The 21,482-nt window shown below is 41.4% G+C and overlaps 2 protein-coding genes across 4 annotated transcripts in view; one reads left to right on the top strand and one right to left on the bottom strand.

Annotated features, from left to right (window-relative positions):
• The first annotated feature begins 1,243 nt into the window (after positions 1-1,243).
• WDR76 (WD repeat domain 76) lies at positions 1,244-20,528 on the top strand. Of its 3 annotated transcripts, XR_012154121.1 has the most exons (14): positions 1,244-1,350; positions 2,316-2,729; positions 4,571-4,663; positions 6,130-6,185; positions 8,966-9,092; positions 10,153-10,254; positions 10,371-10,414; positions 10,493-10,646; positions 13,716-13,871; positions 15,125-15,342; positions 16,152-16,304; positions 18,550-18,603; positions 19,466-19,606; positions 19,730-19,791. XR_012154121.1 is itself a non-coding variant. In XM_073304537.1 (13 exons), exons 1-13 carry the CDS (start codon positions 1,279-1,281, stop codon positions 19,983-19,985), a joined length of 1,794 nt encoding a protein of 597 aa, XP_073160638.1. In that variant the 5' UTR covers positions 1,244-1,278; the 3' UTR covers positions 19,986-20,528. The 3 variants fall into 3 exon arrangements, 2 of the variants coding, with proteins under 2 accessions (XP_073160638.1, XP_073160637.1); XM_073304537.1 differs by lacking the exon at positions 19,466-19,606 and having other exon boundaries at positions 13,716-13,766; positions 19,730-20,528; XM_073304536.1 differs by lacking the exon at positions 19,466-19,606 and having other exon boundaries at positions 19,730-20,528.
• Positions 2,493-21,482, bottom strand: part of FRMD5 (FERM domain containing 5) — a 302,761-nt gene continuing 283,771 nt past the window's right edge. Inside the window, exon 15 of the mRNA XM_073304542.1 lies at positions 2,493-2,884. Coding sequence (XP_073160643.1) covers positions 2,798-2,884 — 87 coding nt within the window. The 3' untranslated portion in view covers positions 2,493-2,797. The remainder of the gene's footprint in view (positions 2,885-21,482) is intronic.

Here is a 21,482-nt window from a genome sequence, read left to right as displayed (position 1 = left end):
GTATATATAAAGCCTGCTGCAGTTTCCACGATATGCATCTGAGGAAGTGAGCTGTAGCTCACGAAAGCTCATGCTCTAATAAATTGGTTAGTCTCTAAGGTGCCACAAGTCCTCCTTTTCTTTTTGCGAATACAGACTAACACGGCTGTTACTCTGAAGCTCCCCTTACTTACATTTCATCTCATTCTTTTACCTGTTACTTCTTCTCCCTCATTAAACCATTACTTTCTAATCATTACTGATCACCATAGTATTATGTGCTTGCAGAAGCATGTTTCTTTATAACAGGACTCCAGCCTGATATATGGAGAGAGTCCAGCGGAGGGCAATGAAAATCATGAGGCGGCTGGGGCACAGGAATTACAAGGAGAGGCTGAGGGAACTGGGCTTGTCTAGTCTGCAGAAGAGATGAGTGCGGGGGGGGGGATTTGATAGCAGCCGTCAGCTACCCAAAGGGGGGCTCCAGAGAGAATCATAGACTATCAGGGTTGGAAGGGACCCCAGAAGGCCATCTAGTCCAACCCCCTGCTCGAAGCAGGACCAATTCCCAGTTAAATCATCCCAGCCATGGCTTTGTCAAGCCTGACCTTAAAAACCTCTAAGGAAGGAGATTCTACCACCTCCCTGGGTAACGCATTCCAGTGTTTCACCACCCTCCTAGTGAAAAAGTTTTTCCTAATATCCAACCTAAACCTCCCCCACTAAACCTCCCTCCCCAGAGGATGGAGCTGGGCTGTTCCCAGGGGTGGCAGAACAAGTTGCAGGGGGGAGGTCTAGGCTGGATATTCGGAAACACGATTTCACGGGGCGGGGGGTGAAGCGCCGGAATGGGATCCCTGGGGAGGCGGTGGGCTCTCCATCCTTAGAGGCTTTTAGGGTTTTTGACAAAGCCCTGGCTGGGAGGAGGACGCGGGTACCCAACAGGCGGGGGCGGGCAGCGTTGATGTTGGCGCTGCTGTGAGCCGGGGGCGGGACTGGAGGGCTCCTGAGGTCCCTTCCAGCCCTGGCCTTCGCGGAGTCCAAACGCTGGAAACCCCTTGGGGCCGGGGGGGCTGCCGCAGGCCTGGTCCCGGCACCAGCGCCGGAGGGGCCCGCGTTTCCTCTCGCCCGCCGGGGGCGCCTCTGAGGGAAGCGTCGCGCGGGGCCCGCCGGGGCGAGCGGGTCTGTGCGGGCGGCTCGCAGCCCCGGGCCCCCCCGCGCCGTTAGGTAACCGCGCCCCGCCCCCTTGCACACGCGGGAAGGGGAGGCCCCGCCCCCGCCCCCGCCCCCGCCGGGGAGATGCCGTTGGCCGAGGCCGCGACGCTCGGGGCTGAGGAGCCGCTCTCGCCGCTCGCCCGGCAGCGGACGCAGGTCAGGCGGTTGGGGCGGCCAGGGCAGACCGGCCTCTGGGGCGCCTCTTCCGCCCTCAGCGCCGCCCCGGGGACCGCCCCGGCTGGGCTCGCTGAGCCCCGAGCGAGCCCGGCCCGGGGGCGGCCGCCGCCCCGCTCCCTTCCCCGGCGGCAGCGCCCTCCGGCCGCAGCGGGGGCCGCCGGGCCGGGCCCGTTCCTCGGCAGGCTCCGCTCCCTGGCGTTGGGCGCGCCTGGGGGGCGGGGAGCGGCTCCGCCGCCTTTGTACAGCGCCGGGCACCCACGCGCCGCTGAGCCAGAGCGGGCCGGGGCCGGGCCCCCCCCATCCCGGGTGCGAGGGAGGAAACCCAGGCAGCAGTTGCGTGGCCTGGAGGAAAGAAAACGCCGCGGCTGGGCGGGGCGGGTCGGGGCGGGTCTGCGCGCGCGGTGCACCTGGGTCGGGCGGGGGGCGGCTCTCCCCGCCGCCCGGGGTCTCGGCCGTGCCTGGCCCCGGAGGACGGAGGGCCACAGCCCTCTGCGAGCCGCGGGGCCGAAGCCGGGGCGATGTTTCCATCCCCGTGTTGTAAGCGCTTCCTGGCCACTGCGTCGGAAGGAGCTGCCGGCGATGCTTGCTCTGTGAGCAGGGACCCACCAAGCGGCTGGGAAGGGCCCTTCCTTTTGGGAGGAAAGCTCCACGCCTTGGGCTCCGCCTATAAGGCAGGAGAAAACCCAGCAGCAGGATTTTATTTTATTTTTTTTACACTGAGGCGTTTGTATATTTAATATGCCACTGGTTTTCGCATGATTTGTGCCTGGTGCCAGTCCTGTGGAGACAAGTTACAGGAGCGGAGCTCGAGTGCAGGTTTCGGAGGAGCAGCCCTGTTAGTCGGTACCCGCAAAAAGAACAGGAGCGCTTGTCGCACCTTTAGAGACTAACGCATTTATTTGAGCACAGTATGCTTCATATTTTTCTCTACGTCATTTGTGTAGGAGCACACCCCTAAAGACAACCCCGGTATGAGCTATGTATCAGAAAAAGCTGAACGAAGAGCAGTTTTTGGAAAACAAGTGAAAGTTCTTCTCACCCCCTTATCCATGGAAGAAGAGAAACGCAACAAACGTCTGCCCCAGAAACGCTTACTAGAAAAGTTTTCTAGTACTGAAGGGCCTTCAGAAAGAGAACCAAAAGTCAAAAAATCCCGCGATGATCCCACAAGTCAGCAAATAAGAGATGTATCCTACAAGGCTTCTTCCAGTCCACAAGGAGTAATCCCCAGTATGTCTTCACTTCATCATAAAAGTAGGATGGTGTCACCCACAAACGCCTCAGTTACAGTTGATCATGATTCAGAAAACAATTGGGATACAGACAGTGAAGGAAGTAATTCCGATGTCTCTTATGTGGTAAGAAACCAAACATTTTTTGTGACTATATTCTCTTTTGCTTTTAGCTTCCTCTGTATATTCTTAGCCTAGCCCTCAATTTCTGTTGTTTGGCATCTTTTACATTTTGAAACTTCAAGTATTGATGATTTTGTAAACGAGGAACTGTTTGCCCCCTAGAAAATAGCAAAAGGAATAAAATTATTGTACTCTTTTTAAGGGAATGCAATTATTTTACTTCATTTTTTTTAAAGGTAGAAAAAGAAGACCATGTTTTTCATAATTATTCAATATAAGTTATTCATTTTTACATAGCCCTCCGTTTTAGATCTTTTTCTTAACCATACATATTGGCTGTAGATAAATATTAGTATAGTTAACATAATTAATCTTGACAGTCTGTAATGTATGAGAGACTATTTCTTTCAAGCAGTCATAGCTAAACAAAATCCCGACAGCAAAAATCCAACCTAAGGTCTTGATCCTGCCACTGACTCCACATGGGCCTTCCTGAGTAGTATCAGTTTCAGGATTGGCTCGTAAAAGTTTTGTTACCAGAAAAAGAAAATTATTCTATTTTATTATCCTATTGACCAGTATTGTCTTGTCATTTCCTTGTACTCTGTCTGTCTAGCCATCTGTTGTCTCTTCTCTTAAGCTTAGATTGTAAGCTGTTTTGGGCAGAGTCTGCCTTTTTGTTCTGTAGTTGTACAGGATTTAGTACAGTGGGTTCCTGGTCTGTCACTAGGGCTCCTAAGTGCTATGGCAATCCAAATAATAATTTTCAGACTGTACCACATTTCCCTTTTTCTCTAAGGTACCAAGAAATAACACACCGCTTACTCCATTTGCATCCAGTATTTTGCTTATGAATATAACTGAAAGATGTATATCTGAATAACTCCACTCTTATAAAGACTTTAGTTACCTTTAGTTCTAAAAAGGACTCAATTTTTCTATAAACAATACCATAGACAACTATTATAAGACAGCCTAATATCTGTATTGTTGTACATTTCAGTGTTGTATAATTGCCTCAGGCTTTCATTTCTTATTTATCAATGTAATATTAAAGATATTATTGAAATAATTTTAACATCCATAAAGAACTTTGAGACTAATCTTTAACACTCCATCTTCATAAGTGTGTGCCTGAGCTGAGTGTGCAAAACACTCCTATCCTGATACAAAACCAGCTTGGCTTCGGTCAATATGTGCAATTAAAGGTTTTCTAAAGTTACCATATTGACTAGCTCCCCCACATTTTTCTTCAGATCTTCTTCAAAACTCAGCAGGTGTGCCTTCAAGAAATTTTAATTCAGTCACCATTCCTTAAATATCAGTCTCTGGGGCTGGTCTGTTTTATCCTTTCCTGTTGTGGTGTATCTCTTGGGGGGTGGGAGGGAGAATGCTTCTGCAGCAGGGTAAAACAAAGAATCCGCAGCTTCTCTTTGTATTAAGGCAAAATATAAATTTATATTCATGTTTGTGATTGGACACTTTCTGGCCACACTGATGGAGCTCTCTTAAAGCAGTACTGCCTAGGAGTTTGGTGTAATGTGCCACTTTTCCCCTGTTCCTCCCTATTCTGTTTTAACCAGTTTGTCAACTTTCTAGTGTTTTGTGCCTTTTTGCTTTTAATGACCGCATACTTTAACAGTTGTTTGGAAATGGAGGAATGTCAGGTACTCCTTACTATAAAGTAACATTTATTGTAAGAGAAGTTTGGAACCTAAAAAAAAAAAGGCCATGCAACTTTGTACAGTGCTTTATTTTCTCAACAGTCCAGGCCTTTTTTGTGCACTCTGTGTAATATCCTAAACATTATCCTACAGAGTAATTGCTTTTATTTGTTCGTGCAGGATGGATCTTCACAGCTGTCAGCCTATGAAAGAAAAAGACTAAAGAACATTACAGAAAATGCTAATTTTTTTGCTTCTCTAAAGCTGCTTGAGGTTTGTATGATGTCTCCCTAGAATAAGAATAAAATTGTCACTCTAAACATAATAGAAATTGCCATACTAAAACTGACCCATAGTTCATTTAGTTATGAAACATGTCTCTAACAGTGGCCTATACCAGATGCTTGAGAGAGAGGCATAAAAACTTCACAACTGACTTTGCAATGATATATTGCAATGATCTCCCACGGTGATCTGATTATACTTTGCATACTTTTTGATAGGGCTCTATTTTTTTTTGAAGGTGGGATTTAATTCATTAATATGTATAAAGTACTTTAAATTATGGAAAGCATTATAAGTGCTGTGTATTATACTGCTACACAGTGGAGGAAGTAATCCAACAAATTAAAGTAGTGACATTTTAAATGTTATCTACAGACACGGGTCCTGCTCTTCCTCTCCTTTCCAGGTTCCTTCTCTCTCCTGTGTTCTGTTCTGTTCTGTTCTCCCTCATAGGTCCACTCTTGCATTAAGGAGTAAGCTCCTTCCTTGAAAGGTCACTCCTTTATTCACCCAGAGCTGGTTCTGCGCAGTCTCTGCTGTTCGTTCTCACAACAGAGCTAGAAAAGCTGGAGATGGAACTGTTCAGTCCCAGGCGCAGAGGCACAGAGAGCCCTAGCTGGGAGGAAATAGGGCTTATGCTCACCAAGACTCAACCTCTGTGGTTGGGGTAGGAGGGAGTGACTTGAAAAAATCTCCCCAGATGTCTCTGAAGAGCTCAGCGGAGACAAGTTTAAGCCCCTCCCTCCCTCCCCCCCATGTAGCACATTGGATTCCTTCCTACCTGTGTACACAAACCACTCTAAAATTCCATATGTCTAAAGAAATAAAACACTGAACAAGCACTCGGCTGTCCCCCAATTTGGACTTTATCCCTGCAGTTGTATGCTGAATTCAAGTCCCATAGTGATTATAATTATAGTGAATTAAACTGCTGATATTTCAGCTTTTATATATCTAATCCTCTTACGAGTCTTATTCATAAATTCAAAATCTAATATAAGTTTTTATATATTGGCATCTCTTTTAAAATATGATTTCTGTTCAAAGTCACTTTCTCTGGTGCTTCTTGTTTAGGATTTTGTTTTTCTTATCACTGCAAGATGTATACAGCTGTAGAATAGCAAGATGGACTGTATTCTGTTCTTGTTTGCCATCTACATTATTCAGTGAATTTTGTTGGTAGTGGGTAACAACTTGAAAGAACAAGAGGTAGAAACAACTCAGTTTGAGTTTCAGATTTACTCTTTAGTTTGTAGAATTGGAAGTTAGGAAAATTTGACTGGTAAACTGAACAAGTCAGATAATTAATTGAGAGAATAAACACAAAAATTGTAATTTTTAGTCACTTCATAATCACTAGTTTCCTTTAGTTAACTGCATTGCACAAAAATATTCCAAAAAAACCACTTGTTCATCTGACTATATTTCTTACATTTCTACACTTTTCTTTAAAGTCAGCTGCAAGACTTCGCAAAATGGCAACCAAAGGACAATCTCATGGAATCAAAAGGTAAAATAACATCAATATTTAAACAAAAATAAAAATCAACATTTTTTTGCTAATTCTACTTTTTTCATTATATATGTATGCAGTACATATTTAAATCTTGATCTAGGCCAGGGTTTCTCAAATGCGGCCCCCAGGGGCTTGTCTTGTGGCCACAGCCTTCTGGACTGTGATGGGGGACAGGGCAAAGCAGTGGCCCCTTCCCCGAGGCTGCCAGCAGGGGTTGGGTCCTGCCCCCTTCTGGAGAGACAAATGCTGGAGGAGCAGGCTGCTAGTGAGTTCCTCACCTTCCCTGGGGTGCCATCCATTCTCCTCTTGTCCCCCCATCCATTCTCCTCATTGCCTTTGGCCCTCAACGGTACTGTACCCACCTCCCCATCCAGGGCTTAATTTGTCTCTGGGCTTGCCAGGGCTGCGTAAGTCTTCTGCGTGTGAAAAGTAATATTTGTATGTTTGTTAATATCACTTTTCACAACAGCAGACTTAATAGTTAGCAAGTCTTTAAAAAAGCAACCCAAAACACACAATAAACAACAACAGCAAAAGACAAGAACCTGCAAAGCACCTTATTTGTGTTTCTGTTCTGTTTAGTTCCAGTAAAGAATAGAGACAAGTGTACATTATTTTTGAGTCTGCAAAAAATACCAACATAAATAAATTGGAATGATTTGGACATGTATATGTGCATATTTATTTCTGTCTTTCCTAAACTTAATTAGGAATTTTAGTTAAAATTGTAACAGCGGTCACCAGCAAGAGTTGGTGGCTGCACTCTGAGGCCGTGAGAACCCCTGATCTAGACCACCAATTACCTTAAACTGTCCATGTGACTTCTCCATTGGTAGGTTTTCACTTAATGTATTTCTGTACCTCATCCTTTTTTTTTTTTTTTTTAAGAGAAGTAATGGTAGTATGAATGTCTTTCTGGTCAAAATAGCATGAAAGTAGCAATTGTATTTTCAGTGAGATTTCAAGAGCAACTTGTTCTTATAGAATCATAAAATTTAAGGCTGGAAGGGACCTCAAGAAGTCATCTAGTGTGATATCGAGCTTGACGGCTAAGAAGAAAAAAATCAGTCTGATAATGGAACAAAGGGAAAGGGAGCTGGAGAGGAAAAAATTGAAAGGATAAAAGGGAATATTAGGTATAGGTATAATAAGTATAGAAACACTGGCATTAAGTAAAAACAGGAAAACAAGCTACAGGACAGAGGAATAAGAAGAAAATAAAATACAGTATGGAAGACGATGTAAAGGAAGACTAGTGGATAGAATGGAGGCCTGGAGAGAGACAGATTCAACATGTACATTTCAGTAACTGTGGGGTTGGCAAAGTAAAGGCGTATGTGTTAACGGGGTGTATTAGGGCATTGCTGAAAGAGGTCAGAGCTAAGCTTGCATGGGCAACCTTAACTTTGCATTTCCTGATTTCAGAAATTTTGGGTTTTGCTCCACTCACTGTTCTGCCACAGGATGACATACCCCCAAGCAGCTTTAAATTAGTTGTTTGCCACTGAATAAATAGCTAGAGTTGGGGAGCGAGGAGAACAGGGAGAAGGTAGATCATAACTGAAAACCAAAAATGTAATAAAGGTAAACATTCCTAGACAACAAAAAGAACGAGGAGTATTTGTGGCACCTTAGAGACTAACAAATTTATTTGAGCATAAGCTTTCGTGGGCTAAAACCCACTTCATCGGATGCATGCAGTGGAAAATACAGTAGGAAGATATAAGTAAATACACAGAGAACATGAAACAATGGGTGTTGCCATACCCACTACAACAAGAGTGATCAGTTAAGGTGAGCTATTATCCGCAGGAGAAAAAAAACCTTTTGTAGTGATAAACTGGATGGCCCATTTCCAACAGTTGATAAGACGGTGTGAGTAACAGTAGGGGGGGAAATAAGCATGGGGGAATAGTTTTACTTTGTGTAATGACCCATCCACTCTCACAGCAAATCTGGTGGCTGAACTTTGTCCTCACCCATAACTATTTCACATTTGGGGACAATGTATACCTTCAAGTCAGCGGCACTGCTATGGTTACCCGCAAACTGGACACCATTAAATTAGGTTTGAATAAAGACTGGGAGTGGATGGGTCATTACACAAAGTAAAACTATTTCCCCATGCTTCTTTTTCCCCCCTACTGTTACTCACACCTTGTCAACTGTTGGAAATGGGTCATCCTGATTATCACTGCAAAAGGTTTTTTTTTTTTTCTCCTGATGATAATAGCTCACCTTAACTGATCACTCTTGTTGTAGTGGGTATGGCAACACCCATTGTTTCATGTTCTCTGTGTATAGACTTCCTACTGTATTTTCCACTGCATGCATCCGATGAAGTGGGTTTTAGCCCACGAAAGTTTATGCTCAAATAAATTAGTCTCTAAGGTGCCACAAGTACTCCTCGTTCTTTTTGCTGATACAGACTAACACGGCTACCACTCTGATTCCTAGACAACGTAGACTAAAGACATAATGTGGTGTAGTAATTCTTTTGTAGGTAAACACCGTTTGGGATGGCCTAAGTATACTTGGTCCTGTCTCAGCGCAAGGGGCATGGACTAGACAGCCTCTTGAGAGGGTCCCTTCCAGCCCTACATTTCTATGATTCTGTGAGCAAAACACATTTCTAGAATGAATCAAAGCTATTTGTGATATTAGTCTGGGTCAGAGTTCTGGAAATAAAGATCCAAACCTATTTTGGATTTCTTTACCACAGGAACTCATGGCTTATTTGAATATATATTGTTTGACTATTTCCATTCCTCTAGAGTTAAGCCCAAAAAGACAGAAGCTGAGACAGTACGTCGAAGATCTATGCGCTTACAAAGAGTAGATCCATCAGGAGTTCCATTGCCAGAAATTCCAGCACAGCCAGAACCAGTAATTGATGAATATGTAAGATGGTGAAGGAAAAAAGAAGAAATACAGTACAGTGCATATTTGGCAGCTTTATGAAAACATGTTAGATTTTTATTTAGAGATATTGAAATTTTTAATAAATCTGAATGGGTTTGGCTGTGATAATACTTATCCCTAATTGGCTAAATAAGTTTTATTCGATAACCTGGAGATACTTGAGAAGTTTTTCATGCAGCCAATAGTATGGGTCAGATTCTTCCACCCGTGTTCATGTTGAGTAGTACTTTGTTCCATGAAGAGCCCCATTGGCTTCTATGGGACTTCTCAAGAGCAAGAACAGGAGAATATGACCCTGTGAAAGTGATCTAGGGTTGTGCAGAAACAAAGTAAATTCTATTCAAAATGATCTCAACAGAGCATGCTCTGAGAAGTTCTATTGAAAGTAAATCTGATGGTAGAAGTGGAGTGTGCAATAGTTAATTCTGTGTTCTGTGGCTCAAGCTGAAGATATAATACTTTCCCACTTCTGCATAACATTACAGAATCTTGATAGAATGTAATGTATGCTCAGTAATTCATAGATTCAGCTGTGGCAGCGTTAATTCATATTTTTCTTGTTCGGGTTTTGTGTTTTCAGCATACCTTGAATCTAACTTTTCGTTAGCTTATTTTTTTCCTGAGACATGTACTACCTTATTTGAGGAAGTTATACAGCAACATGTAAAACTGTATTCCTATGTGAGCTGATAATTTAGGTTTTTTGCATTACTACGGAAATAACGCTAAATTTCTGCAACATATAGTTGTTGAAGACGATGCTTCTCGGAGTCGGGAGAAAAGGAAAGGGTATAGGAGGCTACCTTTTTACACACTTGTATTTACTATTTCCTGCCCTTCCTTCCTGGAATAAGATATATTTTGATATGAATTTCTTTTTATGCACATTTTAATATCTTGAAAGGATAGATTTATGTTTGTGGCATATATAATTGCTGAATAGCTCCCTTTGCTTATCCATTTTTCTAGTTGAATGAACTGGTTGGGAAGCTGTAAAAGATGCACAGGGTATTTAACATAGTTTCTGCCTTTTAAATAGCCTCAGTTGCCACCTGGACCTCTTCCAATGGTACCTACAAATCAGAATAAGAGCAGTGAATTAACGGATGGGTTTCTGGATACATGGACAAAGATAAGTCAGGTATCCGTCAGAATTCACTAATTTTTTGGGGCATTTAGCCTGAGCTCACAATAACTTTGCCAGTAAATATGTGCCCAAATTTAACTGGTACTTTTTCCCCCTGTCTTACAATGCAGATAAACCCTAATGATACTGAAAAACACATATGTAACTTAGAAAGGTAATCTATAAACAACTTATTTCTGTCAATTTTAACTTTTTGGCGGGAAATATCTAACAATTTAATGATGTTGCCTAGATACAAAGCCAGTCTGAGTCATATGATCCTGAGTGAAGATGCTGTTACAAAAGTTGTCAAAAATAGAATATATTCTGTGGCTATCCATCCTTCTGAAAGCAGGACCTTGGTGGCAGCCGGAGACAAGTCTGGACAGATTGGTCTTTGGGATTTGGTAAATTGCTTGTGTGATATCTCTTTGGGGGAGGAGAGGGTTGTGCTTAGGATTCATTTATTGGGAATCGTATGGGGTGGGAAATCAGATAACTGGTGAGAACGATTTTAGTAAATCTGATTAGTAGACCGTTACTGAAATGCGGTTCCAGTGCTAAGGAGGTAACATCTATGAGACAATACAGTTTTGGGGGGGTAGGCAATATAATCTTTATGTGCATGAGATTGGGATGATGGCAATGAGGGAATCATGTCATCTCAACTAGTGTAAATAAAATTGTTATGCCATCACACACTATCATGCCTTTATTTATGCTACATTGTCTCTCTCATCAACAGAAGTTGGTCCAATAGAAGATATTACCTCACCGACCTTTCTCTCACATTGTAGAACATTATTGAAAATTTGTTAGCAAATCAAAACTACTATTTTTCATATCACCTTGACTCTGAAATCAACTTGTCTTACTTATTCCTACAATCAAAGTTCTTGTCCATGTCTTTCTCTTGTGACTTGATTATTGTAGCTTCTTTCACTTTGGCCTCCCTGACACCCGCATCGGCTCCCTCAGGTTCATACAGAATGAAGCTGCTAGTATAATCTTCCTTGCACACTGTTCTGAATGTTCCAGCTCTCTCTCTGTCTACTCTAGCACTGTTTTTTTCAAATGCATTACATTCCAGTTTCTTGTCCTCCTCTTTAAGACCCTTCACAATTCTGCCTTTTACTACTTATTTGCAAATATCTTGTATTGTGTCACCATCCTCTCTGTTCTGCCATAGATGCCCATCTTAAATGCCCATTTCTCTCTTCTGCAGCTGTTTGCTCTTCCTTTCATGCTGTCCCTTATACATGAAGCCACCCTCCCTGACTTAGTGTGTAAAGCTACTGCCCTTCATGTCTTAAAAACCTTCCTCAAAACCCATTTCTGCCTTGATGCCTCCAAGAAATCAGTCAGCTAATCTTAGCTAGATTAAGAAACTCAAAGATAACTGAATAATACCAGCTATGTATAGGGTTAAAAAAATCTTCATAATTTAGAACCATCAAGTTGTGCCAACCAGTGTTGTTACATGACGAGGCGAAGTATGATCCAGTGGTTCTGATGCCAGCTGTCCCAGGTCCGGTTCTAAGCTTTGCCATAGAGTCACCCTTTGTGACTACAGGCAATGCATTTAGAGTGAAATCCTACCTCCATTGAAGTCCGTGGCAAAACCCCCTTTGACTTCAGAGGGGCTAGGACTTTACCCTTTAGTCTCTCTGTGCCTCAGTTCCTCACCTATAAAATGGGAATAATAGTACTCCCCTACTTGACAGGGATGTTATGAGGATAAAAATGTTAAAGATTATAAAGTGATCATGTACTAAAGTAATGGCGGACCCACAAGATCGTTGATCTCTTAGGTACCTATTTTCATAACGCTTGTCCTCCTTTTCTTCTGTTTGTTAGAATTGTTACGTTGTCTTAAATTCTAAGAGCAGAAGCTATATCTTTATATATGCTTGTATAGCCCCCTGCACAACATGGTTATATTCTTGATTGGTGCCTTTGGTCATTGCTGCAACACACACAAATAATACAGGCCATGGAGTGACACACAAAAAAATGGGAATAAATTGTAAAACCCTCTAAAAATGACCTAATGTAATTTTTCTCTATATCTGTGTTCAGTGTCCATCAAGGATAGGACAAGTTTAGTTTGCAGTAAGGGAGATTTGGTTTGGATATTAGGGCAAAACTTTCTAACTATACGGCTAGTTAAGCACTGGAACAAGTTACCTAAGGAGGTTGTAGAATCCTCATTCTTGGAGGTTTTTAAGAACAGGTTAGACAGAGACTTGTCAAGGATGGTCTAGGGATATTTACGCCTTCCTTATCATGGGGGAATGGACTCTAGATGACCTCTTGAGGCCCCTTCCAGACCTACGTTCTATGGTTGTATAATATTGCAAATCAACAGAACAAGAAACAAATGCTTTTGCCATAAGCCTGGAATCTCCCGTCTCCAGTGGAATAAGGCAGAAATTATCACATTACCACATACAGTTGTGTACATTAGGCCTACAGAATTATCATAATGTGCTTGGGCAACAAGACCTATTCACCCTCTTACTCCAAATGACTAATGATAAAGGAAAAGCAAATGCTACTTTAACCTCCTCTGGAAAGCTCATCCACAAGAGAAGCTTGTGTCACTAATTAAGATGTAATAGCTGTCTTAGTTTTCTCTGAATTCAGTCTAGGTTTACTGAAGGTAGCTCAGTTTGGGGGCAAAGAATAACATCCATAGAAGGAAGAGAGTACCGGAACCAAAAAATAAGCATTTGACTGTATTTTAAATTTTGATTGGATGCTGTAGTGGTATTAGCGTTATTAGAAGATAAGATGTAGGAAAGTTTTACTGTCCAGTTTTTAATTCCCAAATTGAATGTAAACCAATTCTAGCAATAAAAACAATATGATGAAATAGAACTTTACATTATAGCACCTAAATTTTGTTAGTCTCTAAGGTGCCACAAGTACTCCTTTTCTTTTTGCGGATACAGACTAACATGGCTGCTACTCTGAAATAAGTTATAGCAGAAGTTGTAGCTCTTACTCTCTGGGAGGTATAGTAATTATGAAATTGACAGTAAATGTCTAGCTCATGTAACTAAGCCTGTTGTACAGTGATGAAAAGGATGAGGGGAAACAAAGCATAGGCCTGTCAGTAGTATGTTGAACTGTAAATTGTGAGCAAAATCCTGCACTATGCCCTCAGGCAGAACTCATTGACATCAATGGCTGTTTAGCCTGATCAAGGGCTCCAACGACTTGCCTCAGAGAGGCTCAGATAGGGCTACATTTGCAATTTGGACTACTGGAAGCAGTCTTGTTCTATTAGTTTACCTAGCAGAATGAATTTATTGCTGTATGCAAACATTCAGAAAAGATTAGGAAAAAGCAAATCAATATTAGTTGTGATACAGAATTGAGACATAAGTAACTTTTTGAAAGAGCAATAAATGTAAAAGTAGAAATGACATGGTTAATTTAACATTGTGTTAATTAAATCTTTTTATTTTCAGAACTCTAAATCTGAAGATGGAGTATATGTCTTTATACCACATAGTCAACCAGTAAGCTGCATGTATTTTTCTCCATTTAATCCTGTTCATTTGCTATCCCTGAGCTATGATGGAACAGTACGATGTGGAGATGTTACCAGAGCTATCTTTGAAGAGGTGAATGTTCATGCAGTTCCATTATGTATAAGTCTCCTTATGAATCTATCAATATATATAGCTATGAAGTATATTCAGCCACTTAATACCAAAAATAATTTGTTAGCTCCTCGGATTGCTGGAAAGTTTACCAGTATTCCCTCATAAGGCAACATAAAATAACCATAAAAAACATTTTCATAAAAATACAGTCCAAAAAAAAATATGGAAACCACATAGCCAATCAAATATCTGGAAAATTTGCCTTGTTTTTGATTTGACTGCGGTGTTTTAAGAAAACATCCTCATAACATGTCATGGACACCCTCTTTAACTTATTCTCACTAAGGAACTCTGTTTCATGTTAAAATGAGTTTCATCTGCATCTATGTGACTATTTAACCCAGTAAATCTCTTCATTTTTTTTTAAGAGTATATTTTAAAGCAGCAAATTAACAGTTTTTCTTTAGAGGAGCTCTGAAAATATCAATCATGGTGCAACGTAAAACTCCTGTTAGCTTAATTGTTCTCACCCATTCCCCAGACAACTGCTTAGAACTCCACAAAGGGGCCAAGTGACACATAACATCCTAGCTTTGTGGATCCTGGGAAGAGATTTGCAATTCTTCTCTCCTGTTTGCCTGGTCCTGGCTTCTCATGGTCACATGGCTTCTACAAGAGGAGTGCTGCCATTGGCCAGGCTCCCCTGGCGGGCACAGTAATGAAGTCTTAAATTAATGTTGCTTAAAGTACCATTACCTTAACTGTGGATAATGGCCACTATGCTGGGAGACTGGCATGGACAAAGGCTCGTTCTGAGCTTGTTCCTCAAATTCCATGGAGCCTGATCCTCCTTGGTGCACCCCTGGGCCTGGGGTGGGGACAGCCAGTACTACCCATTTCAGTACCCGACTGAGATTTGCTTGGTGAGTCTTTCCTTTGCTTGTGGAAATAGTTGGATGACAAGACCTTATGTGGGAGTTATAAATACTTTGCATTCTGTTCAGTCTATTGTCCAAAATACCCTATATAGAGACACTTTCTGTATTCCACCTGCTCTCATGAAAAAGCTACTTAAATGGATCACTGCTGCTGTTTTAACTGATGTTACTAGCATAATTCAGTGTGAAAGGACATAGCTGTAGTTAAAGCAGATTACATTCTATTGTATACTTCAGTTGCTGTGAAGTATCAATATGGAAATGGTTGATTAGTCTGATTTTATTTTTAACCAATTATACATTGCTTTACATAAATGCCTGTTTCATACTTAGGTGTATAGAAGTGAAGAAAAACGCTTTTCTTCCTTTGACTTCTTGGCAAACAATGCCTCCACGTTGGTGGTAGGACAGTGGGATGGTGACGTGGCTATTGTGGACAGACGGACCCCAGGAACCTCTTCTGAACTTACTGCAAATGTTAATGCAAAGACAACAAGAACTGTCCATGTTCATCCAGTGAACAGACAGTATTTCATTGCTGCTGGTGCAGTGTATGTACTTCAAAATGTATTACAGTGACTTGTGCTTTCAGAACTCTGTGCAGCGGTTTCACAGGAAGGCCTTGGGAATCAGCTGTAAATGGGATCGGTTTGGGGAGAGCGATCATCTACTGATATTTATAATAGGGAAGTTAATTTTTTAACTTAAATATGTATATTCAAGGTTTTTCTGATCATTTAGGAAAACGTTCTACAAAGAAACTTAAAATCTGATATAATTTGGCTTTCCCTAATATTTTGGTGTTGGGAGTAAGAAAAGGACACTATGCGACACTTCAGTTTTGGGAAAAGAGGATTAAAAGTACTAGCACACCCGCAGTTGTCATTTTCATGGATGGTGCCACTTCAAAAATAATGAGTAGCATCTTTTTTTAGGCTTCAGAGGAGCAGCCGTGTTAGTCTGTATCTGCAAAAAGAAAGGGAGTACTTGTGGCACCTTAGCGACTAACCAATTTATTTGAGCATAAGCTTTCGTGAGCTACAGCTCACATCCTTGGGGAAATAAAGGCTTTTGGTAATGGCTTATGAAGGAATTGACATTTGTAATTACTGTTTGCCTTGTGAGTGGTTTAGGGCAGGCTGTACTATACATTCTAGCTCTTAAAAGGCAATTATTATTATATTTAGGTTTTTTAAGGTGCAGCTAGTACACTCTGTTCCTCCACTTACATGGAAGTGAAAACTGAAAATTTAAATTTTAAAGACTATGCAACTACTTGACTTTAGAGTAGTTAGTTAGTTAACTACTTAACGTTCCATAATGATACCTGTTCTAAAATGGCGCTGTGTGTGTCTTGCAGGAATGTTTGCATTTTTGATACACGATACCTGAAGCCTAATGAAAACAAGCCCATAAGCTTTCTCAGTGGACACACAAAGAGTGTTGCTTCTGCGTATTTCTCACCTATTACTGGTAACAGAGTGGTAACAACGTGTGCTGATGATATGTTGAGGTAAGGGTGTGGGAAGGAAGAGAATACAGAAGTACAATTCACTGCCTAATATTTGTTCTTGATAGCTTTTTCTTTACATTTTTAAGTAGAATTTCTTGTAATAGTTTTTATAACTAATGATTTCTTTGCTTACATTTTTGCCCTCATTTCTCTTTAGAACCTACAACTGTGACCATAAATAGACACAGTGATAGGGCTAGCTTTTAAAAAACCTGGTTAATGAGTCCACGTATAGCAGTTACAAGCGCTGAGGTCCTGAATTTCTTCAGTGTTCCTGCTAAAAGTCTGACAAAAGAACTGGTGTTTTTATATGTTGCCTAGAGGTGGATAAAGCATATGACATAATTAGGACTGAAATTGTCGTGGGGACTGTGTTTTTTAAAAAGTCTCACTTTTCATGCTGTCAGTTTGTGATCATTATTTAAATAATCTGGACATCTAAGTATCTGATTACATCCACAAATCGGGTACTTAAATGTTTAAGTAACCTAAATTACATCACAGAATAGTAGGCACAAAATGGGAGGCCTGGTTAAGGCTGAAAAATCAGGCCATATACAAAACTGTCTGTGTTTTAAAAACAAAATCATATTCTTTCAAGAATGTATGCAATAGTCATATCGCTATAACTGACATGTCAGAGAGAGGAGGATGAGAAGACAGTGAAGAGAGCAAAGAGGAAAGCGCAGCAGGCCTCAAGTTGTAATAGTGCACTGGCTTCATCTTCTGGCCCTGTGCTTTACCCCGGGATATTCATGGCAAAGACTATTGCTCAAGAATTGGACTTTTCAGCCACTTGCGATGCTGCAGCACAACAGACAGTAACTGAACTGTGGTGGTGCTTACACCGTCATGGTTCAGAATGGATGGTTGCTATTAATTCATAAATTACGTGTATATATTAGATACTAAGTCTGTGTAGACGGGAGGAAATGCAGCTACACAAATTCTTGTATATTCCTTGCAATACATCTTTACAGCTCCGTATGCACAACAGATATTCAAAGACCTACTCTTAAAAAGTAGGGTGTGATACGGAACCAACCCAGTAGTAAAGACTTCTTAAATCTTTGCAGTTTGAACAAGACAAACATAGAAGTTCAGCTATTCCAGATATATTTTCAAAGGAGCATATTAGTACTGGGTGGGGGTCTGTGTGAGCTTTTTACATCCGGTAACCCTCTACTCCATAGGCTTTGGAGCCAGGAATGGGCACCAGCGCTTTCATAGACTAAGGTTAGAAGGGATCATCATGATCATCTAGTCTAGCAGCTCTCAACCAGGGGTCTGGGACCCCTGGGGGGCTGTGAGCAGGTTTCAGAGGGTCCACCAAGGGGGGTTGGCATTAGACTTGCTGGAGCCCAGGGTAGAAAGTTGAAGCCCCGTCGTGTGGGGCAGAAGCCTGGGGCCTTGAGCCCCACCACCTGGCTGTGAAGCTGAAGCCTGCACAACTTAGCTTTGCGGGGCCCTGGGCAGTTGCCCTGCTTGCTATCCTTAACGCCGGTCCTGACTCTTAATCTACTGGATATGCAGAAAAACAGTTGTGGCACGGGTGGGCCATGAAGTTTTTATAGCATGGTGGGGTAGAGTGTGGAGAGGGGCTTTCAATGCAAAAGGTTGTGAATCCCTAGCCTCTGACCTCCTGCACATTGCAGACCACAGAACCTCATCCATCCACTCCTGTAATAGACCCTAACTTGAGGCTGAGTTACTGAAGTCGTTTAATCATGATTTAAAGACTTGAAGTTAGTTAACTTTTTTTTTTTGGCTGGGATAAACTTGAGTGGTGCTGTGACCCCACATGCCAGGTCCCAGTGCCACTCACTTAGATTTGGAGGGTGTGGGTGTAGGGGCTCATGGGCCAGGGGCATTAGGTTGCTGGTGTGGTAGGGCACCTGAGAGGGGAAGAGGAAGATCAGGTGGAGGAGCAAATCTTTGCCTCCCCCTACCCCAGTTTAAATTGCCCTCTGCAGCCCCTGCTCCGCTCTAATGTTATAAGGTAACAAACTAAAGTAATTCTGTTCAAAAATACAAAAATTTGCTTTAGAATGCGTATCTATTAATGGAATCAGGACTTTAACACCTATCCCTAAATTGGATTTCACAAGTACAGAACCTATTACTGTATTCCAAAACTTGTATTGTCTGATACCTGTAAAATGCCTATGTATATAGTCAGGAAAATCTTGTTTTTATTATTGTGTGTGTGTTTATATATAGTTTTATGATTTGCTTTACTTCACAGAGTCTATGATACCAGCTCTTTATCATCTACGATTTCTGTTCTCACTGCTGTCAGGTAAGGCACATATACTAGTGCTAAGGATCTTGCCTTTTCTGGCTGCTTTGAGTTGCTGTAAAGCTAGCACAACCACCTGGTGGAGAGAGCCGCCAGGTAGCAGAGAGCTGTCATAGTGGCTTTTACTGTGAAAAGGGGGCATGGCGGGGGCTTGCCCTAAACCTGGTGATTCTCCAGCCACTAGAACAGCTATTGGTGTCCTAGGCAGCTGCATAAGAGAGAGCAGCCCTGATGCTGTTCTTTATTAGACGGAGGACTAGCTTTGGTCCTCAGCTAAACCCAGGATCAGGGTTGTATATAGCCAGCTTTGAGTCCACTAGATTTGTGAGGAGGCTTTTAATATCTTTCTGTGTAACTAGAGTATTAAAGCCTGTTATGTCCCTGTACTTTTGAGAAGTTTTCTCATGTTTCAGGGTGTGGTCTCATAGGTGTTTCTTTTTAAAATTATTTTGTAATTCTAAAAATATTTTGCAATTGAACAAGATACTCAAAGCAACACATTTTGATAATAAAGGGCACTGCTTATAAATGGAGATATCTATCTTTTCCTTATTCCCTTTCCTTCATTCCTGCTTCGCCCAGGCTTAAAGCTTGCAAATCCTTTCTGTGAACAAGAAAGGCGGGACTCCCTCCATCATATCAGTCATTGCCACCTCTGGGGTCACTGAGGGGTTGGTATTAATATGGCTGGCCTGAAAGTTTAAAATTTTGCATTTTTTAAAAGGCCTTAATGGTTTTCCCCTGGATTTGTATCAAGACAATTCCAGAGCTTGAGTACCTTTTACAAATAGTTGCTTATTATGTCAGAAGATCTCTTGCTACACTTTTCTTGCCTTTAGTTCTCCTTTTTGTCCTGTTACAGTCCCTTCCTCTAGGTCTGTGAGAGGAAAGGGGTGGCTCTTATCATTAATGTACACTTCTCCTCTGATCTGTTGAGGAGTAGTGTTGAACAGTTCTGAAAAGTACCATTCCCAAACTAGCTGAATATGATGATGGCTAGAAGGTGAGGATAGACGTGTGGCTAATGGATGCTCTAAACAAGAGCACCTGAAATGGCAGTATTTAAATATGCAACTTACTAAATTCAGTGTTTGATTTTTATGTTTTCTTTCATTTTTCTGAATAGACATAACAATAACACAGGACGCTGGTTAACTAGGTTCAGAGCAATATGGGACCCTAAACAGGAAGACTGTTTTGTGGTTGGCAGTATGGCACGCCCAAGGCAAATAGAAATCTTCCAGGACACTGGTGAACAGTTACACTCTTTTTATAATGTAGATTACCTTGGCTCTGTTTGTTCCATCAATGCTGTGCACCCTACAAAGAATATCTTAGTGGGTGGTAACTCCAGTGGTCGTCTCCATGTTTTCAAGGATTGAAAAAGTTGCTGAATTTTTTTCCTACATAAAGTATGTTTGTTTCTCAGGACAAAAATATGCATTACAAGGTTTTAAATTACATTTTATTAATTTGGAAGCATTCTGTATTCTTTTTTTAATAAGTTACAAATATTAAATCTGTAGCAATCCTACTACACCAACCTATGGTGAGTTGTGTGTATCCAAGTATGGGAGAAGCAGCATTCATAATAAAAAGTCATATTTCCTAAAGCCATTTTAAGTATGACCTTTTAACAAATATTTATCATGTATAGCTCTAACATTAGACCTTTTCTAGATTGGGCCTCAACTTGCTTTTTAGATGTAATACATCATGATTGTGGTTTTTCTGAAATTTATCTTAAGCTTACTATACAACATAGTCTGTGTTTCAGTAAAACATATCCGTTTAGTAAAATGTCTGACGTGCCAGGAAATTTTACTCCCAGAATTGTTTAATATGGGTGTGTGTAAATGAATGTTGTCAGGTGCATTAAGAATTGGGTGAAGACAACGATAATAAATAGCAATACATTGAGTTGATCAGTTGTTTTGAGATGCTGCATTAGGTGGGAACTATAATTTTACTTAACGTCTTCACTGATACTTGGAAATGAAAGTAAACAGCACTTTGATGAAATTTCACAGATAATATTGGGAGATGTAGAGCTGGGGGTCATTGTGTGGGTTCATTATTATGGTAGCACCTTCAAACTTGTCTCTGGGATTAAGGTCCCATTGCTGGAAGCACTGTGGATATGTAACAAAGACAACAGTCCCTGCCCCAGAAAGTTCACATTCTAGATGTAGGCTAGGACACAAGTGGTCTAAATACAGAGAGGATGGGGTGAGTTGAGAGGATGAGGTAACAATAAAATAAACAGGGTTTTGCAGAAAAGCACAAATCACACATTGTTGCTTGCCTAATGGTTTCACTGTAAAGTTGACAATAGTTAAGGTTGCAGCAGGATATTCCCTCTTTAAGGTGGCTAAGCTGTTGAATAATACAGTGGAAAGGATTGAGCCTTGCCCTTCTGCAGTTGAGGGATTTGGATCTGGGAGAACAACTGAGCATAAAGACTCTGAGTTCAGTCTGAGTGGAAAGACTTGAGCCATTCAGGATATTTCCATGCTCCTCTGCAGCTGTCTGGAGGCATGGTAGGTGTATATGGTGGTGAATAGTACTAAATGCCACAGAGAAGTCCAGGAGGAAGAGTAGATGCATACCACATAACTATGAATACCAAATGGTCTTCTACCAGATCAACAAGTCTGGCCTGACTGAGAAGGAACGATTCTACTGACTGCTGACAAGTGACATTGGAGTCAGTTTTTGCTAGCTTCTTGATTTTTAGCTTGTGTAGAAAAGATCTGTAGTTGTGACACTCCAGCATCACAAAGTAGTTTCTTTTAGTATTGGTTGTAGTATAGCATCTTTTAGTATGGATGCTAGATCGTCATCGCTGCCTTTGACAGGAGCAGTCCCTTTTAGGAAGG

The sequence above is a fragment of the Lepidochelys kempii genome, chromosome 10, assembly GCF_965140265.1.
Source record: "Lepidochelys kempii isolate rLepKem1 chromosome 10, rLepKem1.hap2, whole genome shotgun sequence".
Taxonomy (NCBI): Eukaryota; Metazoa; Chordata; order Testudines; family Cheloniidae; genus Lepidochelys; species Lepidochelys kempii.
Note: the sequence above shows the minus strand (reverse complement) of the source record. Positions and strands in the feature narration are given on the sequence as shown.